Source organism: Haliotis rufescens, unplaced genomic scaffold (genome assembly GCF_023055435.1).
Source record: "Haliotis rufescens isolate VD_foot unplaced genomic scaffold, xgHalRufe1.0.p SCAF_60, whole genome shotgun sequence".
In the NCBI taxonomy this organism is placed as follows: Eukaryota; Metazoa; Mollusca; class Gastropoda; order Lepetellida; family Haliotidae; genus Haliotis; species Haliotis rufescens.
This window is the reverse complement of record NW_025964335.1, coordinates 681,191-704,646: the sequence shown is the minus strand read 5'-3', so window position 1 is coordinate 704,646 and position 23,456 is coordinate 681,191. Positions and strand designations below refer to the sequence as shown.

The 23,456-nt window shown below is 44.3% G+C and overlaps 2 protein-coding genes across 2 annotated transcripts; both read right to left on the bottom strand.

Moving 5' to 3' along the window:
* Window positions 1-9,383: 9,383 nt before the first annotated feature.
* Window positions 9,384-11,528, bottom strand: LOC124140800 (streptococcal hemagglutinin-like). The gene has a single exon (XM_046508573.2). The coding sequence runs from the start codon at window positions 11,526-11,528 to the stop codon at window positions 9,384-9,386; it is 2,145 nt and encodes a 714-aa protein (XP_046364529.2).
* Window positions 11,529-11,922: 394 nt separating this feature from the next.
* LOC125375860 (uncharacterized PPE family protein PPE24-like) lies at window positions 11,923-15,666 on the bottom strand. Its single transcript, XM_048386762.1, has 6 exons — window positions 15,656-15,666; window positions 14,265-14,722; window positions 14,141-14,218; window positions 13,575-14,099; window positions 12,506-13,540; window positions 11,923-12,419 (listed from the first exon to the last, which is right to left on the bottom strand). The coding sequence occupies exons 1-6, from the start codon at window positions 15,664-15,666 to the stop codon at window positions 11,923-11,925; spliced, it is 2,604 nt and encodes an 867-aa protein (XP_048242719.1).
* Window positions 15,667-23,456: the final 7,790 nt, after the last annotated feature.

Below are 23,456 nucleotides of genomic sequence, written 5' to 3'. Positions count from 1 at the left end.
TATCGCTATAGCTAAAATGCCACTAATATATTAGGGCATACGTGTTGACACGTTGAATTATAGCTCACACAGCGAAACAATGCAGGGTTGGAAACGTTAAAACCTAATGCAGTTAACAATTTCAATTGGACTGGGAATAGCACGCCTACCAAAGTCTTTATGAATATCACACCGTGCTTCTCCAAGAAATTGATATGTGCATATCAGTAGTATTCGATATATACTACTCAGATGTTGCTAAGGATCACCACTTCATAGGTAACACGTTAAATTGTTTCCCGTGAAGAGCTCGGGTAGAATAGGTCTTAAGCCGTAAAATGCGACTATGCTTGTCGTAAGAGGCGACTAACGGGGTCGGGTGGTCAGGCTCGACCTTTTCTTGTCAGGGTCTATTTAGAGCAGGTGACCATTGTCCGCATGGTGTGGTCAGCCCGGTCACAAGACCTCAACATTATCGAACACATATAGAACGAGCTGCAGATCGCCCTCTCATGACGTCCAGTACACCCGGCATCTCTACAGGACAATAAAGAGTGGAGCAATCCTCCCTCAACCAACTTGCGAGGACGATGCCAGGCTGTGATCGCATCACGTGGAGTGAGTGAGTGAGATGAGTTTAACGCCGCTTTTAACAGTATTCCAGTTATATCACGGCGTGTCAGCTTAATGTGGGAGGAAAGCCCGAAGCGATACAGGTCTCAGACGTTTACCACTTCGGTAAAACCCACGAACGAGCACGGGTATGGTGCTGACAAACCTAGAAACATAATCGGGGCGAACCGGGATTCGAACCCACAATCATAGGTTTCTGGCGTGCCCAAGGGACGCAACTCTGCACAGCGAATCGCGGCGCCTTAGACGACTGGGCCACCCGTGCCCCCGCATCACGTGGATCACATACGTGCAACTGAGAGTTGTTTTTTGGACAATGAATTTGTTTTCTTGATTTTTTTAGGTCTCAGTTTTGGTCGGAAATACTCATTTTGACGGGTGATCGGACTGATTATTGGGAACATGTTGTTTGTTGGATTTGTGTGGCAAATGACAACGGCCTTTTGTTCATCAAACTTTTCAACAGATGCACACAATCTAACGTTGTTTGTTTGTTTTTTGTTTAACGCCGCACTCAGCACTATTCCAGCTATATGACGGCGGTCAGTATGGACCAGACAATCCAGTGACTGATATCATGAGCATCGATCCACGCAATTGGGATCGATGACATGCATCAACCAAGTCAGCGAGCCTGACCACCCGATCCCGTTAGTCGCCTCTTACGACAAGCATAGTCGGCTTATATGGCAAGCATGGGTTGCTGAAGACCTATTCTACTCCGGATCTTCACAGGTCAGCTTAACGGTAAATACTTGAAGCACGACAACATTTGCCAATGATTTCAGAAGCATCTTCAAGGGTATGGAAGATCACTGCTGAACAAAAAACGAATTACATAAGTTCTGACAATTTGATCAAAACCTTTTTATTTTCTCTTATTGCGCAGAAGCTGAAACAATGGTATGTGGTAAGAGACGTGAAACTGATAATCATGTGTAAAAACAATTAAAAATAAACAACAGATAGTGTGTGAATGAGTTATATATTCAACGTTCGTGCAGCTTGCATGTCTGGCAATTCAGCACATTGCACGAGATAGATTACAAATGTTTCGGCGGCTTGCGATAAAGGTGAGGTGAGGTGAAATTGGGTTTAACGTCGCGTTCAAGATTATTGCACTTATATAGTGACGTGCATGTACGTGTGTGTGTTTGTTTGGCTGCTTGTACTAGTCCGGACTGATGCCGATTTATAGTGCTAGCTCACTGAGATACCATGCCGCAGTTTAACATGATTACCCCACTCAGACACAGTATACGACCAGTCCTTGTTTTAGCCGCTTAATGCCGAGCGCCAGACAGGGTAACAACAAGTATCATCTTTTAACGTCTTTTGGTATGACGCGGTCGGGGATCGAACCCCGGACCTTCCGCTCTCCGGCGGACACTCTACCACTAGACCACGGAGGCGGTCCCTTGCGACAACGGCAAACTAACAACTGTATAAAAGCGTATTCCAAACATACAGGACGCAACGTTAACTTGAGTGAGTGAGTGAGTTGGGTTTAACGCCGCTTTTAACATTATTCCAGTTATATCACGGCGTGTCAGCTTAAGGTGGGTTGGTTGGTTGGTTTGTTGTTTAACGCCGCACTCAGCAATATTCCAGCTATATGGCGCCGGTCTGTAAATAATCGCTTCTGGACCAGACAATCCAGTGATTAATATCATGAGCATCGATCCACGCACTTAGGATCGATGACATGTATCAACCATGTCAGCGAGCCTTACCACCAAATCCCGTTAGTCGTCTTTTACGACAAGCATTGTCGCCATTTACGGCAAGCATGGGTTGCTGAAGACCTATTCTTCCCCGGATCTTCGCGGCCCTGTAAGGAAAGCCCAAGGTGATGCAGGTCTAGGTCGTTTACCACTTCGGTGAAACCCACGAGCACGGGTATGGTGCTTACAAACCTAGAAACATAATCGGAGCTAACCGGGATTCGAACCCACAATCATAGGTTTCTGGCGTGCCTAAGGGACGCAACTCTGCACAGCGAATAGTGGCGCCTTAGACGACTGGGCCACCCGTGCCCCGAACGTTAACTTGAGAATGAGTGACTTTAACTCTTTGAAGACTCAATAACGGGTATGGTGATGACAAAAGTCGAAACATAATCAGGGCGAATCGGCTTTTCGAAACAACGATCACAGGTATCCTGGCAAGCCTAAGGGGCGTAACTCTGCAGCGAATTGTGGTATTCCCTCCGGTGGATAGGTTAGTGGCGTTTTATACTTCTTTTAATTAGCTTGTAAGGCAGTTTGTAAGTCTCTGGTAGCATCTTAAAGAAATGCCATCCATCCATTCTTTGGAACCATTTATTGACGGAAGCATAATATATTTCAACTTTTGAGTGGTGTTTGTACTCCACTTCCCGTTCCACTTCAATCTAAAATTAAAACAAAGGAAATCTGAAATTGAAATAAATGTTACTTATGGTTAAACTAATGTCTGTCATTAGTAAAGGAACATTTATGACACTAGTTCACACTTGATCAACTTTACTTGACGGTCAAGTCACCTAAAAGTTATCTTATTTGAAGCATCCGTGAAGATCAGGGTTGGAATTTGTCTTCAGCAACCCATGCTTGCCGTAAGAGGCGACTAACGGGATCGGGTGGTCATCCTACCCGACTTGGTTGATGCATGTCACCCATCTCAATGACGTAGATCGATGCTCATGATACCATCACGGAAATGTCTGGTCCAGACTCGATTATTTCCAGACAGCCGTCATTTTGCTGTTATATACCTAAGTGCGTCTTTTAAACACAAAAATAAACAAGCAAAACTAAAACTTATGAGGACATCAATACGATTGGATGATGATATTTTCAAAGACACATATTGGTCATTTCTTTAACTGGATATCCTTGATTGTGGTTTACCCTCAAAATACGAAAATGTTGAGAACGTTTCAGATCGCGTGTTGTTTTGTCCTTGCATTCTGTGAATCAATTATTGTCAAGGGGCTAAACCAAATTATTGTTACAAGGTGAATAAAAGCACCAAATTTGGTACACAGATACAACCCCCATACTGATTAGTATTGGCATAGGAGCCACCTTGAAATATATTTGTTACTTCCGGTAGCCACTAAAATCCAATATGGCCGCCATATCGTTTTTACCGCCATGTAAACATTAGTGAATATTTAAATCTTTCTCACAACTATGACATGTTATATGTCAAATAAAAGGCCTGTGCATACTCTGTCTCATTATGTGATTATATTTAACATTTATTGATGGAGGAAAAAGAAAATATCAGAAATGAGATGTCTCGACAACAAAACATGAATACTTACCCCAACCAAAAGCCATCCTGGTGCGGTTCCATACTTCGCGACAGTTAGAACCATATCAGTTATGTTACCTACGTCAATGTTCGTCGTTTGCTGCAATTCACGTATATCATATTTTACATTTATAACATCGCCGATTATCCAGTGTTTAACAACTCCATTATGTTATCATAAATACCCTAGACCCACCCATTCGCTAACTTCTTCTTTTTTATCTAATTTTTTTTTTCAATCATTTTACATTTATTTGATCAAATGTGACATTCCAGTATATAGTTGATTAATTCGCTAACATTATTTCGTTTTCAGCTCGATTCGAGATACACCACGCTTAAAATAGCCGTCCGACCAAATAACGTTCATGAACGAGAGCTAAAGATAGAGATGGAGGGGTAAGATGGTTTTGTCTTCAGCAACCCATTGGTGACTATGCTTGTCGTAATAGGCGACTAACGGTATCGGGCGGCCAGGGGCGCTGACTTGGTTGATGCATGTCATCGTATCCCAATTGCGTAGATCGATGCTCATGATATCAATCGACCCGTGAAGATCCGGGGAAGAATAGGTCTTCAGAAACCCAAGCTTGCCGTAAAAGGCGACTATGCTTGACGTAAGAGGCGACTAACGGGATTGGGTGGCCAGGTTCGCTGACTTGGTTGATGCATGTCATCGTATCCTAGTTGCGTGGATCGATACTCATGATGCCAATCACTGGATTTTCTGGTCCATATAGCTGGAATATTGATGAGCGCGGCGTTAAACAACAAACAAACAAACTTCTAAAGCGAAGCTTTTGTGGCGAATCTGCCCAGGGTATTTATCAAAACAGAGCGGATATATCAACAAAAACTGGATAATTCATGATGCAATTTGACAACTAGCATATTATCTTAATGGGTGTTTAAATAATGTAAACATTAAGTTTACGTGGATACTATGATTTATATTTAAATCAATGCATTGACTTAAATATACTCTTTAAAAAAAGAAACGCAATACAGATAGTTTTTGGCCATAAAAGCAAAATTAGCGGAACAAGAGGTGCAAGATGAAGAAGACACCTAGCGCATTAACAAAAGGGCCATCGAGCTGCACGCACTGCACGTGCAGCAGCACTACGAACGGTATTAAAGTGCAGGGTTTTCAATGTAGCGCACAGCACCATCACAAGGCTATGGGATCGGTTTTAACAGCATGGGCCAACACGTGATCGGCCAAGGTGGGGACGACCAAGAGTAACCACCCCCGCCCAAGATCGCTACATCCGACTGGCCACCTTCGTGAAAGCACCCCAGTTACCCGGACAGCGCAGAATCCCCGACCAGACCGTACGAAACCGTTTAAGAGCAGCGTGGCTACGAGCATGACGTCCTGTTCGACGCGTCATATTGAGTCGACAACGACTGCATTGGTGTCGTCAACATAGGCTATGGCCTCAACTGCGATGGAGAGATGTCTGATTTCACGACGAATCAAGATTTCTCCTCCGTTGAGGGGATGGAAGAGCAGGGGTCTACAGACATCACGCCGGAAACTGTGTACAGGAAGTGGACAGGTTTGGTGGGGGTAGCGTTATGATGTGGGCGGCTATCTCTCATCAGGGCAGGACAGCTTTGGTCCATATCAAGGGCAATCTTACGGCTCAACGATACATCAACGAAACTCTCCTACCACACGTCCTCACAATTGCAGCCAACGGCAACGGTGTATTCCAGTAGGACAACGCTCGACCGCATACAGCACAGATCACAAGAGCCTGTCTACACAACAACAACGTTGATGTTCTCCCCTGGCCCTCACGATCCCCTGATTTGAACCCGATAGAGCACCTGTGGGATGAATTGGATAGACGGCTACGCCGACGTCAATCACAACCCCAGACGTTGCAGCAGTTGGCTTTTGCGTTGCAGGCCGAGTGGACTACCATTCCCCAAGATGTGATTCGCATACTCGTCTCTTCCATGGGCAGGCGATGTCAGTCCGCTATCGATTCCAACGGGGGACATGCGCGTTATTGATGGTAGCTTGCCTTCACCTTGGACTTTTCCTTTGTACTGAGATGACTACAATCACCAAGTGCTTCTCCATAACATTTGGGCTCAATACCTTGTACGGTTCCTTGTATAAATGTATTTTCCTACCTCACACAAATCTGGCTTTGCGTTTCTATATTTTGAAGAGCATATAGTACCCGAATATTCATTATGGTTTGAGCACGAGTGGCCAATTCATTTAACGACCAGTAAAACGCCTTGCAGAGTTTCGTCCCTTAGGCGTACCGGGATCTATGATGAGGTTCGAATCCTGGATTTATCCTTGGTGTGTCAGCACATGCCAATTTCAAGTTGTAAGATACCATAGATGACGAAAAATATCCGTCTCCTCTAGCAGTGGTTCGGAATTTGGATGTAAACTTTCTTCGGCTTTGTGATCAAGGCAAACGCAGGTAAATACCTAATAAAGTCGATATATTTAATTTAATAGCATAGATACAAATATAAAAAAAATTGGAGCTCGATAGTCACATGTTGTTGTTGTTGTAAGGCATTGAAAACTGTTCATTGTCATGTCACATAAGGCCACAAGGTTGCGCTGAACTCGTTTATATACCGGATTTTTTTGTGTATTCAGGTTCAATGAACTTCATACTACCTGTGCGTTTCTTTTTTTGAAGAGTGTAGATCTAGAACTAGTATGAGAGTTAATCTAACTAAAACTAAAATAATTGTGTTTAGACATCATTTACGATAATCCTTTAAGAAATTATGAAAAATAGTATTATGATTATAAACAGGTGTCAGCTGTTTATTTCTATAGGTAGTCAGGCGTTGTGTTCACTTCTTCGCTCTCTTAGACCAAGGTTCAAGATTGTTTAACCTCACAGATAAATAAAACTGTTATGTCTATTTGCCTCTCACAGAAGATTTGGTGGTATTTAAAGTGCTTATCTCCTTAAGATATTTGGTGCAAATATTCTTTAATTCATTGCTATAAATGTGGAGTCTGGATAATTTCTTACTGTCAAAAAATAGAACATTTCTGAACCAAAATATGTAAACGGTAGTTAAGAGTTGTTGAAAATGTAAACAAGAATATTGCTCTTGGTGAATGTGGGAAATTACCATTGTAGTTTACTTATAAGTCAAGGGTGGTTAAATATTGGTGATGATTAATTCATCTAGATTCATTCACCTTACCTCGCCGGTGCTATCTCATGTTACAATTGGGGCGGTCGGGTAGCCTAGTGGTTAAAGCGTTCGCCCGGGTTCGATTCCCGAAATGGGTACAATGTGTGATATTGCTGGAATATTGCTAAAAACGGCGTAAAACCATACTCACTCACTCATTCATGTTAAAATCATGAATCAGGTCGAACAAAAGGTGTTACTTATATCTAGGATATTCACTTCCCGTTTTTTGTAAAGGTTTTGAGTAGGGGTGGCTCTGTCAAGAAGTTGGTGACAATAAGTTATTTATGCGACAGTTTAAGATTTGTCTTTTAGACAATCTAAGACAAACATGGTATGGATCCGTTGACAGTCTACCGCATTCTTATTGTAAATAAAGCTATAAGTCACTTCTATATATAAAGGTGATCTTTCTTTACCAAGTAATATTAGCTAAATTTTGATGAAGTAACTTTGATAACTTGATTCCCTCGTGAAGAAACATATTTTTTTATTGAAGATGAAATATATGTTTTTCGTGGATAATTCAAGGATTATTGGAAATTCATAATTGGCCCCGATATTCATTTTACGTGACTCAGTAAATAAATTACTGTCCCTATAGTACAATGACCTGGTTTAGAAAAGGTCCTCAGCGCTTCATGTATTCTCGTATGAGGCGATTAAATTGGATCCGCGATTAAATTCGATCCGGGAGTCAGGGACCCGTGAAGATTCCGGAGTAGAATAGGTCTTCAGCAACCCATGCTTGCCTTAAAAGGTGACTATGCTTGTCGTAAAAGGCGACTGAAGGGATCGGGTGGTCAGGCTCGCTGACTTGGTTGATGCATGTCATCGATCCCAATTGCGTGGATCGATGCTCATGATATTAATCACTGGATTGTCTGGTCCAGACTCGATTATTTACAGACCGCGGTCATATAGCTGGAATATTGCTGAGTGCGGCGATAAACAACAAACCAACCAACCAACCAACCAACCGGGAGTCAGGATCTGCCATCGTTTTCTAATTGCACGATCGTTGCTCCTGTTTTCACTTACAGGTGTGCCTGGTCCGTGGTCGAGTATCTGCAGACCTCCACGATATAGCTAGACTATTGCCGGCTTAGACGTTACACAAACAAGCAAACATAAAAATCGTACTCACCAGGAACGTGTCGTTACTTCCTAGTTCCATTTCTTCCTCAGGGTTGTTAAGATAAATCCGAATTGTGTCGTATTCGCCATGTATACGGAGATAAACAAAACAGTTGGTATCGCTGCCCTGCTCTGTGCCAGTTTGGGTTAGAACTCGGTACTTGCACTGGACAAACTCATCATCTGCAAGAATGAGAGTGAGTGAGTGAGTTGGGTTTAACGCCGCTTTTAACAGTATTCCAGTTATATCGCGGCGTGTCAGATTAATGTGGGAGGAAAGCCCGAAGTGATGCAGGTCTCAGACGTTTACCACTTCGGTGAAACCCACCAGCACGGGTATGGTGCTGACAAACCTAGAAACATAATCGGGGCGACCCGGGATTCGAACCCACAATCATAGGTTTCTGGCGTGCCCAAGGGACGCAACTCTGCACAGCGAATCGCGGCGCCTTAGACGACTGGGCCACCCGTGCCCCCCACATTCAGTAACAGAACTGGTGATCATGCGTCCCTAGTGGAGTACCTAATCCCATGTGGCCTCAGACCACAGTTATCCCCCCTAAGTTTTACCAGGAACCGGAAGGAAAATAGGAGAATATAGTGTCCTGTTTAAATTGGCTGTTCAGCCTGTGGCAATTTTTTTGGAGTGACTTGTGATAGCTTAAATGAAAGATAAGACATTGTAGTTTGCTGTCAAGTTTTTGTTAGCCCCAATCTGTGAAGGTATTGATTCCAGCTTCCCATGATTTGACCCCAAGTTGAAGGCCGCTGTGTGTGTTTCGGCTCGGAAGTAGAAACTTCCGGTGAGCATTGTTGACAGTGGTTACTGCGAAAGCAAGCTGGTGAATGCTGGCCGAAACTTTGCGTTTTAAGTGGCAAGTGGCATGTTGGTCAGCATGCAACAGGAGAACGGCCTACGACTGTGGTTCGAACCAACAATCATAGGTTTCTGGCGTGCCCAAGGGACGCAACTCTGCACAGCGAATCGCGGCGCCTTAGACGACTGGGCAACCCGTGTCCCCTTATGATTAAACATTGAACAGGCGAATGACCAAGAATCATGGTGTTATTTTCAATAATTTCACATTTACACCACTCGTTATAAAGCATAGTTACTAATTCCGTTAGTATACAACAGTTCAGTACTCACCTGAGTCAACCACAAACGTCTCAGTGCTCATATTGGTAGTTGGTCGTGTCGTCGGTTTTGCTGGTGTTGTGGTGTGGCGAAGTGGTAGAGCTGCTGCTGTCGGTGTTGATGGTGTTGTGATTTGGCGACGTGGTAGAGCTGCTGCTGTCTCTGTTGCTGGTGTTGTGGTTTTGCGAAGTGGTAGAGCTGCTGCTGTCGGTGTTGCTGGTGTTGTGGTGTGGCGAAGTGGCACAGTTGCTGTCCCTGATGATAGTGTTGTGGTGTGGCGACGTGGTTGAATCGATGTCTTTGTTGCTGGTGTTGTGGTGTGGTGAAGTGGCAGAGCTGCTGCTGTCGGTGTTGCTGGTGTTGTGGTTTTGCGAAGTGGTAGAGCTGCTGCTGTCGGTGTTGATGGTGTTGTGGTGTGGTGAAATGACACAGTTGCTGTCTCTGTTGATGGTGTTGTGGTGTGGGGTAGTGGTAGAGCTGCTGCTGTCTCTGTTGCTGGTGTTGTGGTTGTAACTGATGCGGTAGAATCATTGGCAGTAGCTGATGCTATTGAATCCTTGGCAGTTGAATGCGTTAATGATGCGTTAAAATATTTGGTAGCTGAAACTGATGCGTTAGACTCTTTGGCAGAGGTAGCTGATGATGTTGAATACTTGGCAGCTGAAACTGATGCTGTAGAATTTTTGGCAGAGGTAGCAGATGATGTTGAATCCTTGGTAGCTGAAACTGATGGGATAGAATCTTTTGCATTTGTAACTGATGCGGTAGAATATTTGGCAGAGGTAGCTGGTGATGTTGAATCCCTGGCAGCTGAAATTGATGCGGTAGAATACTTGGCAGCTGAAACTGATACTGTAGAATCTTTGGCAGGGGTAGCTGATGGGATAGAATCTTTTGCAGTTGTAACTGTTGCGGTAGAATCTTTGGCAGAGGTAGCTGGTGATGTTGAATCCTTGGTAGCTGAAACTGATGGGATAGAATCTTTTGCAGTTGTAACTGATGCGGTAGAATCTTTGGCAGAGGTAGCTGGTGATGTTGAATCCCTGGCAGCTGAAACTGATGCAGTAGAATCCTTGGCAGCTGAAACTGATGCGGTAGAATACTTGGCAGCTGAAACTGATACTGTAGAATCTTTGGCAGGGTTAGCTGATGCAGTAGAATCCTTGGCAAAGGTAGCTGATGCAGTAGAATCCTTGGTAGCTGAAACTGATGCGATAGAATCTTCGGTAGCAGAAACTGATTCGTTAGATTCTTTGGCAGAGTTAGCTGATGCGTTAGAATCCTTGGTAGCTGAAACTGATGCGGCAGAATCTTTGGCAGATGTAGCTGGTGATGTTGAATCCTTGGCAGTTGTATCTGATGCGTTAGAATCCTTGGTAGCTGAAACTGATGCGGCAGAATCTTTGGCAGGGGTAGCTGATGATGTTGAATCCTTGGCAGTTGTATCTGATGCGTTAGAATCCTTGGTAGCTGAAACTGTTTCGGCAGAATCTTTGGCAGAGGTAGCTGGTGACGTTGAATCCTTGGCAGTTGTATCTGATGCGTTAGAATCCTTGGTAGGTGAAACTGATGCGGCAGAATCTTTGGCAGAGGTAGCTGATGCTGTTGAATCCCTGGCAGTTGTATCTGATGCGTTAGAACCCTTGGCAGAGGTAGCTGATGCATTAGAATCCTTGGTAGCTGAAACTGATGCGTTAGATTCTTTGGCAGGGGTAGCTGATGATGTTGAATCCTTGGCAGTTGTATCTGATGCGTTAGAATCCTTGGTAGCTGAAACTGTTTCGGCAGAATCTTTGGCAGAGGTAGCTGGTGATGTTGAATCCTTGGCAGTTGTATCTGATGCGTTAGAATCCTTGGTAGCTGAAACTGATGCGGCAGAATCTTTGGCAGAGGTAGCTGATGCAGTTGAATCCCTGGCAGTTGTATCTGATGCGTTAGAATCCTTGGTAGCTGAAACTGATGCGTTAGATTCTTTGGCAGAGGTAGCTGATGATGTTGAATCCTTGGCAGTTGTATCTGATGCGTTATAATCCTTGGTAGCTGAAACTGATGCGGCAGAATCTTTGGCAGGGGTAGCTGATGATGTTGAATCCTTGGCAGTTGTATCTGATGCGTTATAATCCTTGGTGGCTGAAACTGATGCCATATAATCTTTGGCAGTTGCAACTAATACAGTTGAACCCCTAGTTGCTGTAACTGAAGCAGTAGAATCCTTGGCAGTTGCAACAAATGTTGTTGAATCCTTGGCAGCAGTAACTGGTGTGGTGGAAGCGTTGACAGTAGTATCTGTAGTGGGAGAAGCCTTTGTAGTTGTAATAGATGTAGTAGAATTATTTGCAGTGTTAATTTGTGTATGTGGTATATTAGATTCAGTGACGGTTTTGGTATTTGTGACTCTTGCCGTAGAGGTCCTTACGGTAGAATCTGATGCTTGACGGGGTTCTGAAGCTGTATGTGATGCCTTGGTAGGATGCGTTGCGGTCCTAGTAAACAGAAGCCAAGGTGATGTTATCAGAGGCACTGGTGTGGTACCGACTTGACTATGGGATAGGAGAGTTGCCTGTCCATCCTCTGAGACGAGCATCGGTAATGGAATGGTAACTGATGCCGAATGACCCTCGGTAGTTGTAACCGATGTTGTAGAAGCCGGTATAGTTGTAACCGGTGTTGTAGAAGCCGGTATAGTTGTAACCGATGTTGTAGAAGCCGGTGTAGTTGTAACCGATGTTGTAGAAGCCTGTGTAGTTGTAACCGGTGTTGTAGAAGTCGGTGTAGTTGTAACCGGTGTTGTAGAAGCCTGTGTAGTTGTAACCGGTGTTGTAGAAGCCGGTGTAGATGTAACCGGTGTTGTAGAAGTCGGTGTAGTTGTAACCGGTGTTGTAGAAGCCTGTGTAGTTGTAACCGGTGTTGTAGAAGCCTGGGTAGATGTAACCGATGTTGTAGAAGCCTGGGTAGTTGTAACCGGTGTTGTAGAAGTCGGTGTAGTTGTAACCGATGTTGTAGAAGTCGGTGTAGTTGTAACCGGTGTTGTAGAAGCCTGTGTAATTGTAACCGATGTTGTAGAAGCCTGTGTAGTTGTAACCGATGTTGTAGAAGTCGGTGTAGTTGTAACCGGTGTTGTAGAAGCCTGGGTAGATGTAACCGATGTTGTAGAAGCCTGGGTAGTTGTAACCGGTGTTGTAGAAGTCGGTGTAGTTGTAACCGATGTTGTAGAAGTCGGTGTAGTTGTAACCGGTGTTGTAGAAGCCTGTGTAGTTGTAACCGATGTTGTAGAAGCCTGTGTAGTTGTAACCGATGTTGTAGAAGTCGGTGTAGTTGTAACCGGTGTTGTAGAAGCCTGTGTAGTTGTAACCGATGTTGTAGAAGCCTGTGTAGTTGTAACCGATGTTGTAGAAGTCGGTGTAGTTGTAACCGGTGTTGTAGAAGCCTGTGTAGTTGTAACCGATGTTGTAGAAGTCGGTGTAGTTGTAACCGGTGTTGTAGAAGCCGGTGTAGTTGTAACCGATGTTGTAGAAGCCTGTGTAGTTGTAACCGATGTTGTAGAAGCCTGGGTAGATGTAACCGGTGTTGTAGAAGCCTGGGTAGATGTAACCGATGTTGTAGAAGCCTGGGTAGTTGTAACCGGTGTTGTAGAAGTCGGTGTAGTTGTAACCGGTGTTGTAGAAGCCTGTGTAATTGTAACCGATGTTGTAGAAGCCTGTGTAGTTGTAACCGATGTTGTAGAAGTCGGTGTAGTTGTAACCGGTGTTGTAGAAGCCTGGGTAGATGTAACCGATGTTGTAGAAGCCTGGGTAGTTGTAACCGGTGTTGTAGAAGTCGGTGTAGTTGTAACCGATGTTGTAGAAGTCGGTGTAGTTGTAACCGGTGTTGTAGAAGCCTGTGTAGTTGTAACCGATGTTGTAGAAGCCTGTGTAGTTGTAACCGATGTTGTAGAAGTCGGTGTAGTTGTAACCGGTGTTGTAGAAGCCTGTGTAGTTGTAACCGATGTTGTAGAAGCCTGTGTAGTTGTAACCGATGTTGTAGAAGTCGGTGTAGTTGTAACCGGTGTTGTAGAAGCCTGTGTAGTTGTAACCGATGTTGTAGAAGTCGGTGTAGTTGTAACCGGTGTTGTAGAAGCCGGTGTAGTTGTAACCGATGTTGTAGAAGCCTGTGTAGTTGTAACCGATGTTGTAGAAGCCGGTGTAGTTGTAACCGATGTTGTAGAAGCCGGTGTAGTTGTAACCGGTGTTGTAGAAGTCGGTGTAGTTGTAACCGGTGTTGTAGAAGCCTGTGTAGTTGTAACCGATGTTGTAGAAGCCTGTGTAGTTGTAACCGATGTTGTAGAAGCCTGTGTAGTTGTAACCGATGTTGTAGAAGCCGGTGTAGTTGTAACCGATGTTGTAGAAGCCGGTGTAGTTGTAACCGGTGTTGTAGAAGTCGGTGTAGTTGTAACCGGTGTTGTAGAAGCCTGTGTAGTTGTAACCGATGTTGTAGAAGCCGGTGTAGTTGTAACCGATGTTGTAGAAGTCGGTGTAGTTGTAACCGGTGTTGTAGAAGCCTGGGTAGTTGTAACCGGTGTTGTAGAAGTCGGTGTAGTTGTAACCGGTGTTGTAGAAGTCGGTGTAGTTGTAACCGGTGTTGTAGAAGCCGGTGTAGTTGTAACCGGTGTTGTAGAAGTCGGTGTAGTTGTAACCGGTGTTGTAGAAGCTGGTGTAGTTGTAACCGGTGTTGTAGAAGCCTGGGTAGATGTAACCGATGTTGTAGAAGCCTGGGTAGTTGTAACCGGTGTTGTAGAAGTCGGTGTAGTTGTAACCGATGTTGTAGAAGTCGGTGTAGTTGTAACCGGTGTTGTAGAAGCCGGTGTAGTTGTAACCGATGTTGTAGAAGTCGGTGTAGTTGTAACCGATGGTGTTGAAGCCGGTGTAGTTGTAACCGATGTTGTAGAAGCCGGTGTAGTTGTAACCGATGTTGTAGAAGCCTGTGTAGTTGTAACCGATGTTGTAGAAGCTGGTGTAGTTGTAACCGGTGTTGTAGAAGCCTGTGTAGTTGTAACCGATGTTGTAGAAGCCTGTGTAGTTGTAACCGATGTTGTAGAAGCCGGTGTAGTTGTAACCGGTGTTGTAGAAGCCGGTGTAGTTGTAACCGATGTTGTAGAAGCCGGTGTTGTTGTAACCGATGTTGTAGAAGCCTGTGTAGTTGTAACCGATGTTGTAGAAGCCGGTGTAGTTGTAACCGGTGTTGTAGAAGCCGGTGTAGTTGTAACCGATGTTGTAGAAGCCGGTGTTGTTGTAACCGATGTTGTAGAAGCCTGGGTAGTTGTAACTGAGGCGGTAAAAACGCTGCCACTTGTAACTGATGGGACTAAAGCATCGGCAGCGGTAACTGATAGGGTAGTGTACTTGGCCGTTACCATCACGTTACTTTCGTTAGATATTTCTGTTAGTCCAGTGTCATCCTGATTCATGTCTTCTATTGCTGTATCCACTAGCAGCTCCTCTTTCACATCTTCTGTAATTTGACAAGCGTGAGAAAACAGAAAATAATTATGTCATATAAATATGTCTCCAGTATACAGTAAAAACTGACGAGGCTTGGGGTAAAAAAACGTAGATTAAATGGATGGTTTGAATGGATGGATGGATGGATGAATGGATGGATGAACGAATGGATGGATGGACGGACGGACGGACGGACGGAAGGATGGGCGGATGGATGGATGGACGGGCGGACGGATGGATGGATGATGGATGATGGAAAAATGGATGGATGGATATATGGAAGGATGGATGGACGGACGGACGGACGGACGGACGGATGGATGGATGGATGGATGGATCCTATGGTTGTTAGGGGGGGGGATTAACATGTCCACATAGAAGACACTATGCACGAAGTAAAATAGTATGGATTAAGGGCAATAACATTATAACAATGCAAAGTTCCATGTAGTTTCTCAGGAATCTTGACCACATTGAAGAGAGAGTGAGTGAGTATGGTTTTTCGCCGCTTTTAGCAATATTCCAGCAATATCACGGCGGGGGACATCGGAAATGGGCTTCACACATTGTACCCATATCGGGAATCGAACCCGGGTCTTCGGCGAGTCGAGCGAACGCTTTAACCGCTGGGCTATTCGACCGCCCCCAACATTGAAGACACTGTGCACAGTAAAATAATATGGATCAAGGGCAATAGCATTATAACTCGGGCTGGGACGGGTAACTCGGGTCGTTGGGTCCTGATTAGGTTTCTGTATCTAAATAGTTTTAGTCAGGGCTGCGATAAAACAATTACCAATCAGACATTTTGTTCCCAACTCTTGAAACTTGCAGGGGGTACCTGGGTAGGGTCGGGCAATAGGGGGTCGGCTACCCGGGTAGTAAATTTGGACTCGTCCCAGCCCTAATTACCACAATGCAAAGTTCCATGTAGTTTCTCTGGAAACTTGTCCACATTGAAGACAAGATGCACAAAATCTGAAAACACGTTGCAAGGGACGCAATTCTGGAAAAAGTTTTACAGCACCAATTTTCGAACTCAGCCATGACAAATATCTTCTTAAGCATCCAAACTTTCATTCATGCAACTTTAGCAGTTCTTGAGAAAACGCAGTATGCTCTAAGTTGAAAGGCATTGAACAAGGGTCATAATTCTGTAAAAATGAATTTAGGACGCCAAATTTCGAACTCTTTTGCAATTGTGACCAGTAACATCAGTGTGTGAAAATACCCATTGAGAAGCGGACGGTCGGATGGACGGACGGACCCCATTCCTATGTCCCCGCCCCAGTACTTGGATAACGGATAACAAGGTATTACTGACAGGTATCCCCATCCTCATACTCACCTCGAACCACGCTGTAGATACGTCCTGTCTCAGCAACTTCATCAACGGTGGTGGTGTTTAATGTGTCCCCTAAATTTGACACCCAGCAGTGTTTTGGAGATATCTTGACAAACAGACATCGTAAATCATTAACGCACGTGGTGAAACAATGCATTTTGGTGATCCGGTTTATTTCCCACCAGGTGCGAGTTGAAATGAATTCATTGTCGATAAAAAGTTTTAACTTGCTAGCAACTATATGTCCCTCACATATGTAACCCATTTCAATTGAAAGTGTCAACACAATACAGATCAGTAAAGCCATTTTCACGTCCGTCTTATCCTTTGGTTAACTGAATCTGCAAGTTGTTCCCGGCTAACACCTAAAAGTCAGCTAGAAACTCATTTACATCCATTCCGTTTTAATCGCTCAAATGATCAACTTGTCAAATTGACATTTCAGCTGTTACACATATATGTATAATTAATTAACACCAAACCTTAGCTATAATATTTTCGAAAATCGAAATATAATTACAACAGATATTATGAAATTTTGCTTTAATGTCTATTTAGTTCACGATAGCAAATCTGGTAGAAACGTGCCTTGTAAGCAGTAATTTGATCTGTGTGAAGGAATACTATGTTAAACATGCCCATGTATAGTATGATTTGTCAGCAAAATCACAGCAATGTGGCTACAAGCGGGCTGTACTAAACAATCCAGTAATTGATATTCTGAGCAAGGATCTACGGCGTTGGAAATTTACGACACCAACAGTGAAGTCGTCACTTAGGGCACGGATAGACTTTCTCAACCGGAAGCCAAAAGGTTATAGACTTGGAGTGCCAACTCCTTAATAAAATCAGTCTCGATTGTCCGCCGAAGCAGATTCCATTGCGCAAAAGGCAAAACAGCAGCGAAAGCAAGTCAGTTGAGCATATTGCATACAAGTATTCATTCCACTCCACTCCGTTTGTTTGTTTGTTTGTTTGTAGTTTAACGCCGCACTCAGCAATATTCCAGCTATATAACGGCGGTCTGGAAATAATCGAGTCTGGACCAGACAACCCAGTGATTGAAATCATGAGCATCGCAATTTGGGTACGATGACATGCATCAACGATCAACATGCATCAGCGAGCCTGACCACCCGATCCCGTTAGCCGCCTTTTACCACTCCCTTCCGACGTGATACATGTGATATTATGATATTATGCAGAGATATAGTTACCATCTGATCTGTCTGTCTGTCTGTCTGTCCGAAGACCCGGGAACATTGTGAGAAGCCTATTTCTGGTGTTCCAGCCGGGATGTTGCTAGAATATTGCTACAAGCAAGCGGCGTAAAACCTCACTCACTCACTCACGCAAACGCCGGGATGTTGCTGGAATATTGCTACAAGCAAGCGGCGTAAAACCTCACTCACTCACGCAAACGCCGGGATGTTGCTAGAATATTGCTACAAGCAAGCGGCGTAAAACCTCACTCACTCACTCACGCAAACGCCGGGATGTTGCTAGAATATTGCTCCAAGCGGCGTAAAACCTCACTCACTCACTCACTCACGCAAACGCCGGGATGTTGCTGGAATATTGCTACAAGCGGCGTAACACCTCACTCACTCACGCAAACGCCGGGATGTTGCTGGAATATTGCTACAAGCGGCGTAAAACCTCACTCACTCACTCACTCACTCACACAAACAAGTTGCCGAGCCTGACCACTCGATGCATACCTCCTACTACGAGTCTAATTTAAATTATTTTAGGCAAAAATCTCAACGAGGTAATAACAGAACATTGCGAAGTCTGCGGCGTAAAACCTCACTCACTCACGCAAACGCCGGGATGTTGCTGGAATATTGCTACAAGCGGCGTAAAACCTCACTCACTCACTCACGCAAACGCCGGGATGTTGCTTGAATATTGCTAAAAGCGGCGTAAAACCTCACTCACTCACGCAAACAGGGGGATGTTGCTGGAATATTGTTACAAGCGGCGTAAAACCTCACTCACGCAAAAGCCTGGATGTTGCTGGAATATTTCTACAAGCGGCGTAAAACCTCACCCACTCACGCAAACGCCCGGATGTTGCTGGAATATTGCTACAAGCGGCGTAAAACTTCACTCACTCACTCACGCAAACCTCGGGAAGTTCCTGGAATATTGCTACAAGCGGCGTAAAACCTCACTCACTCACTCACACAAACAAGTTGCCGAGCCTGACCACTCGATGCTTACCTCCTACTACGAGTCTAATTTAAATTATTTTAGGCAAAAATCTCAACGAGGTAATAACAGAACATTGCGAAGTCTAATGTTGGCGTACACGTGTGTAGGTTGTTCAATATCATAATTCACGTGTAAATATTTTGGACATAAGGACACCAACGAATATACAGTTAACTACGTTTATAACGAACACGCTTATAACGAACTGACGGATATAACGAACCTACTTTTTTGTCCCGACTATTTGCTGTCGTTATGCTGTATATATGCTTATAATGAACTACGGTTATAACGAACTAAAATTAGTGGTCCCTTTGAGTTCGTTATAACCGTAGTTTACTGTAGTTATATTTGCTCTTATAGTTTCATAAACATGTATGTTTCATGTTGAGCCTCTATCTTTCAACACCCGTAATTATGTGACTGCCATATCAAGGTTCGTATTGAATACAACTGTTAAATTAATATCAAGTAATATGTCAATCAGTTCTATTCCATTGCTACACATGATCACGTCTACTGTAAATGGGAATTAATTAGTACCGTATTTCGGAAATATAGACGCGAACGAATAGAGCGATATTTGCTCAAGTTTCATAATTATGTATCTATATGTTGAGTCTCATCATTGAATACCAGGAATAATGTGACTGCCATCACACCTTCGATAGTGAAGACAACTGTCAAATTAATATTAAATGGTATGTGAAGAATTTCAAGGCAATATCTACACGTGGTAAAAATAATTAGTAACATTAAGTTTTTGGAAACAGTTAAAAGATATTAATACATGCCATATTCTGCTTTCGACAGACATACCTTTATCCAAATTACTCTATGTAAATGAACCGCCGTCATATAGCTAGAAGATTGCTGAGTGCGGCGTTAAACCTCACTCACTCACTCACTCACTCACTCGCGCAAACGCAGGGATGTTGTTGGAATATGAGTGAGTGTGTGGTTGAGTGAGTGAGTGAGTGGGCTTTTAACAGTATTCCAGTCATTGTGGGAGCTAAAGATGGGAGGAAAGCCCGAAGTGATGCAGATCTTAGACGTTTAAAACCGTCTCCGTGGTCTAGGGGTAGAGCGTCTGCCCGGAGAGCTGAAGGTCCGGGGTTCGATCCCCGGCCGCGTCATACCATAAGACGTTAAAATATGACACTTGTTGTTACCCTGCCTGGCGCTCGGCATTAAGGGGGTAAAACAAGGATTGGTCGGCTCGAAGTCAGTATACTGTCTGAGTGAGGTATTCATGTTAAACTGCGGCATGGTATCTCAGTGTGCTAGCACTATAAATCGGCATCAGTCCGGACTGACGGTGCTGACAAACCTAGAAAAATAATCGGGGCGAACCGGGATTCGTTCCCACAATCATAGGTTTCTGGCATGCCCAAGGGACACAACTCTGTACAGCTAATTGCGGCGACTTAGACGACTGGGCTATCCGTGCCCCCCTTTAGGTAATGAAGTTTCTCAAGAAACTGAATTTCACGAATTTCAGTCACAGTTTCAAACGCAGTCACCCGTGGAGAAGACGCTAGGGTAGCCATTAAATATACCTGGCTCGGGAAGAGGTAATCTACTTTTGTTCCCGAGGTTCTTGTCATATTGGCAATCTCATATGCTTATCATCAGACCTCGGATCCCTATGAATATAATCGGGTGTAAACTTAGGCGTAAGGGGTGGTCAGGTAGTTTAGCGGTTAAAGCGTTCGCTCGTCACTCCGAAGACCCGGGTTCGATTCCCGACATGGGTACAATGTACGAAGCCCATTACTGGTGTCCCCAGCCGTGATATTGCTGGAATAATGAGGTGAGGTGAGGTGAAATTGGGTTTAACGTCGCGTCCAAGATTATTGCACTTATATAGCGACGTGCATGCACTGATGCGACTGATGCCGATTTATAGTGCTAGCTGACTGAGATACCATGCCGCAGTTTAACATGAATACCCCACTCAGACACAGTATACTGACTCCGAGCCGACCAGACAGGTCAAATGCAAGCCTTCTGGTGCGATTTACACATCATTTTGCAAGATTATATAGATATGCGACAGTGAGGTGCATCATAATATATCTCTATACAATCAAAGTGACCTCCGGAGGGCTTCGATGACAGCAGGTGGAGCCGAACAACCAATGTAAACATAGGATAACTACGCAAATGAAAATAGTTTTCCACGTTTTAAGATATTTTCCTCATGAAAGTTATCTAATCTATGACGTATGTTTACCAAAATGTGTTGACTCGTCAAAAATGAAACGGATGAAAAGCAAATGCAGTATCTTGAATGGACTGTGTGAGATGTGACGACTCGTCACATGGCGCTGGCCTGTGGCGGAGGTTACGACAGGGCTTCCGATCGCAAGGAACTCTGGGTAGGCGAGTGGTTCCAGTTATCTACGAGTGGCACACATGGCCTCAGACCACAAATATGTCCTTCTTTGTTATCTACAGTGACACGACAGCCCACCATAATTATTATCAGTCGTAGGCCGTTCTCCTGTTGCATGCTGACCAACCTGCCCCTTGTCACTTAAAACACAAAGTTTCGGCCAGAATCCACCAGCTTGCTTTCGCAGTAACCAATGTCAACAATGCTCACCGGAAGTTTCTACTTCCGAGCCGAAACACACACAGCGGCCTTCAACTTGGGGTCAAATCATGGGAAGCTGGAATCAATACCTTCACAGATTGGGGCTAACAAAAAATTGACATCAAACTACAATGTCTTATCTTTCATATAAGCTATCACAAGTCACTCCAAAAAAATTGCCACAGGCTGAACAGCCCATTTAAACAGGGCACTATATTCTCCTATTTTCCTTCCGGTTCCTGGTAAAACTTAGGGGGGATAACTGTGGTCTGAGGCCACATGGGATTAGGTACTCCACTAGGGACGCATGATCACCAGTTCTGTTACTGAATGTGGGGGGCACGGGTGGCTCAGTCGTCTAGGGCGCCGCGATTCGCTGTGCAGAGTTGCGTCCCCTGGGCACGCCAGAAACCTATGATTGTGGGTTCGAATCCCGGGTCGCCCCGATTAGGTTTCTAGGTTTGTCAGCACCATACTCGTGCTCGTGGGTTTCACCGAAGTGGTAAACGTCTGAGACCTGCATCAATTCGGGCTTTCCTACCACATTAAGCTGACACGTCGTGATATAACTGGAATACTGTTAAAATCGGCGTTAAACCCAGCTCACTCACTCACTCACTCTGTTACTGATGTTACTATAGGTGGATGCTGTGTTCTGGTCTTTGATAACATATTAAGCTTTGGGCACACGTTTTGTTGAAGTTCTAGTTTAAACAAGACGATGTCCTTGAGGCAAGCAGTAGATCTTGTTGTGTTGGATGCAAATAGATCTACCCGTGGACACAGTTCGCCCAAAGTTCAAAATAAAATACTACTTGCTATAAGAATATGTCACTTTATGAATAGACCGATCCCGGCTGTCAGTTAAAACTGGCGCATGGCAATCAAAAGGCCGGGCACGCTTTGTGGATTTATCAGACTTACTTCCGGGGTCAAACGGTGCCTTTAAAGCCACGTGCCTACGGTTTGTGCTATTTTCACTCGCGATATCTGGTGAGGTGAGGTGAGGTAAAATGGGGTTTAACGTCGCATCCAAGATTATTGCACTTATATAGCGACGTGCATGTACGTGTGAGTGTGTGTGTGTGGCTGCTTGTACTAGTCCGGACTGATGCCGATTTATAGTGCTAGTTCACTGAGATACAATGCCGCAGTTTAACATGAATACCCCACTCAGACACAGTATACTGATTCCGAGCCGACCAGTCCTTGTTTTAGCCCCTTAATGCCGAGCGCCAGACAGGGTAACAACAAGTACCGTCTTTTAACGTCTTTTGGTATGACGCGGCCGGGGATCGAACCCCGGACCTTCCGCTCTCCGGGCGGACACTCCACCACTAGACCACGGAGGCGGTCTCGGCATTAAGAGGATACAACAAGGACTGGTGGGTTCTAAGTCAATATAATGTGTCTATCCACTAAGTTGGCTATCCACGTTAAACTGCGGCACGGAGGCGGTCTATGTATGTATGTATGTATGTATGTATGTATGTATGTATGTATGTATGTATGTATGTATGTATGTATGTATGTATGTATGTATGTATGTATGTATGTATGTATGTATGTATGTATGTATGTATGTATGTCTTATATATATGTATGTATATCTTGTATATCTTTACCCAAACCCAGAGGGTCGGAAGAAATACACTCTTCAAAAAAAGAAACGCACACGTAGTACACAAAACAAATCCGGTATATAAATTGGATATATGTTATTGGAAAATGTTGGTGGCCTGATATTCGACAAACGGTGCGTCCATTGTCGATTTGCAATGTCTTAAATGGCATTGTTTTCACACTTGCCATGGAGGAAAACAGTAAAGCAAAATTCACGTGCAAGTTATGGCATTCGTAACTCGTGGTAGTGGCTATAAAAAGGCAAGCATAAGCCAATAATTTGTCATTCAATTGTCAACATTTTTCCAGTTCGAAAGTGCCCAGACAAAGCGCTGCCGATCGGAACGTCGCCATAGGACGTATCCTAAGAGGGGAATCGCAGTCTTCTGTTGCACGCCACTTCAACGTCCACCACAGCACCATTTGCCGCCTTTATGACCGATACACACAGTTCAAATCCACTGCAGACCGTCCGAGAACCGACCGACCAAGAGTTACCACCCCTGCACAGGGTCGCTACATTCGACTGTTCCATCTACGGCATCACAATGCCACAGCTACAGAGACTGCAGGACTCATCCCTGGCTTGAGGAGGATATCGGACCAGACTGTCGCGAGGCTGGAATATACGACCCAGAAGACCAGTTATCGTCCCTGTTTTGCAACAGATCCATCGACAGCGATGCTTGCGTTGGTGCCATACCTTACATCCTTGGAATTTGAGAAACTGGAGACGAGTGTGGTTTAGCGATGAATCACGATTTCTTCTTCACCGGCGATATGGAAGACAACGTGTTTATCGTCGTCGAAATG

Coding starts and splice junctions, on each gene's coding strand:
- LOC124140800 (XM_046508573.2), bottom strand. CDS start 11,528: ATGGCATCAGTTTCAGCCACCAAGGATTATAACGCATCAGATACAACT.
- LOC125375860 (XM_048386762.1), bottom strand. Junction 14,100..14,140: donor GACTTCTACAACACCGGTTA/CAACTACCCAGG, acceptor ACATCTACCCAG/GCTTCTACAACACCGGTTAC. Junction 12,420..12,505: donor GGTTACATCTACCCAGGCTT/CTACAACACCGG, acceptor ACAATTACACAG/GCTTCTACAACACCGGTTAC.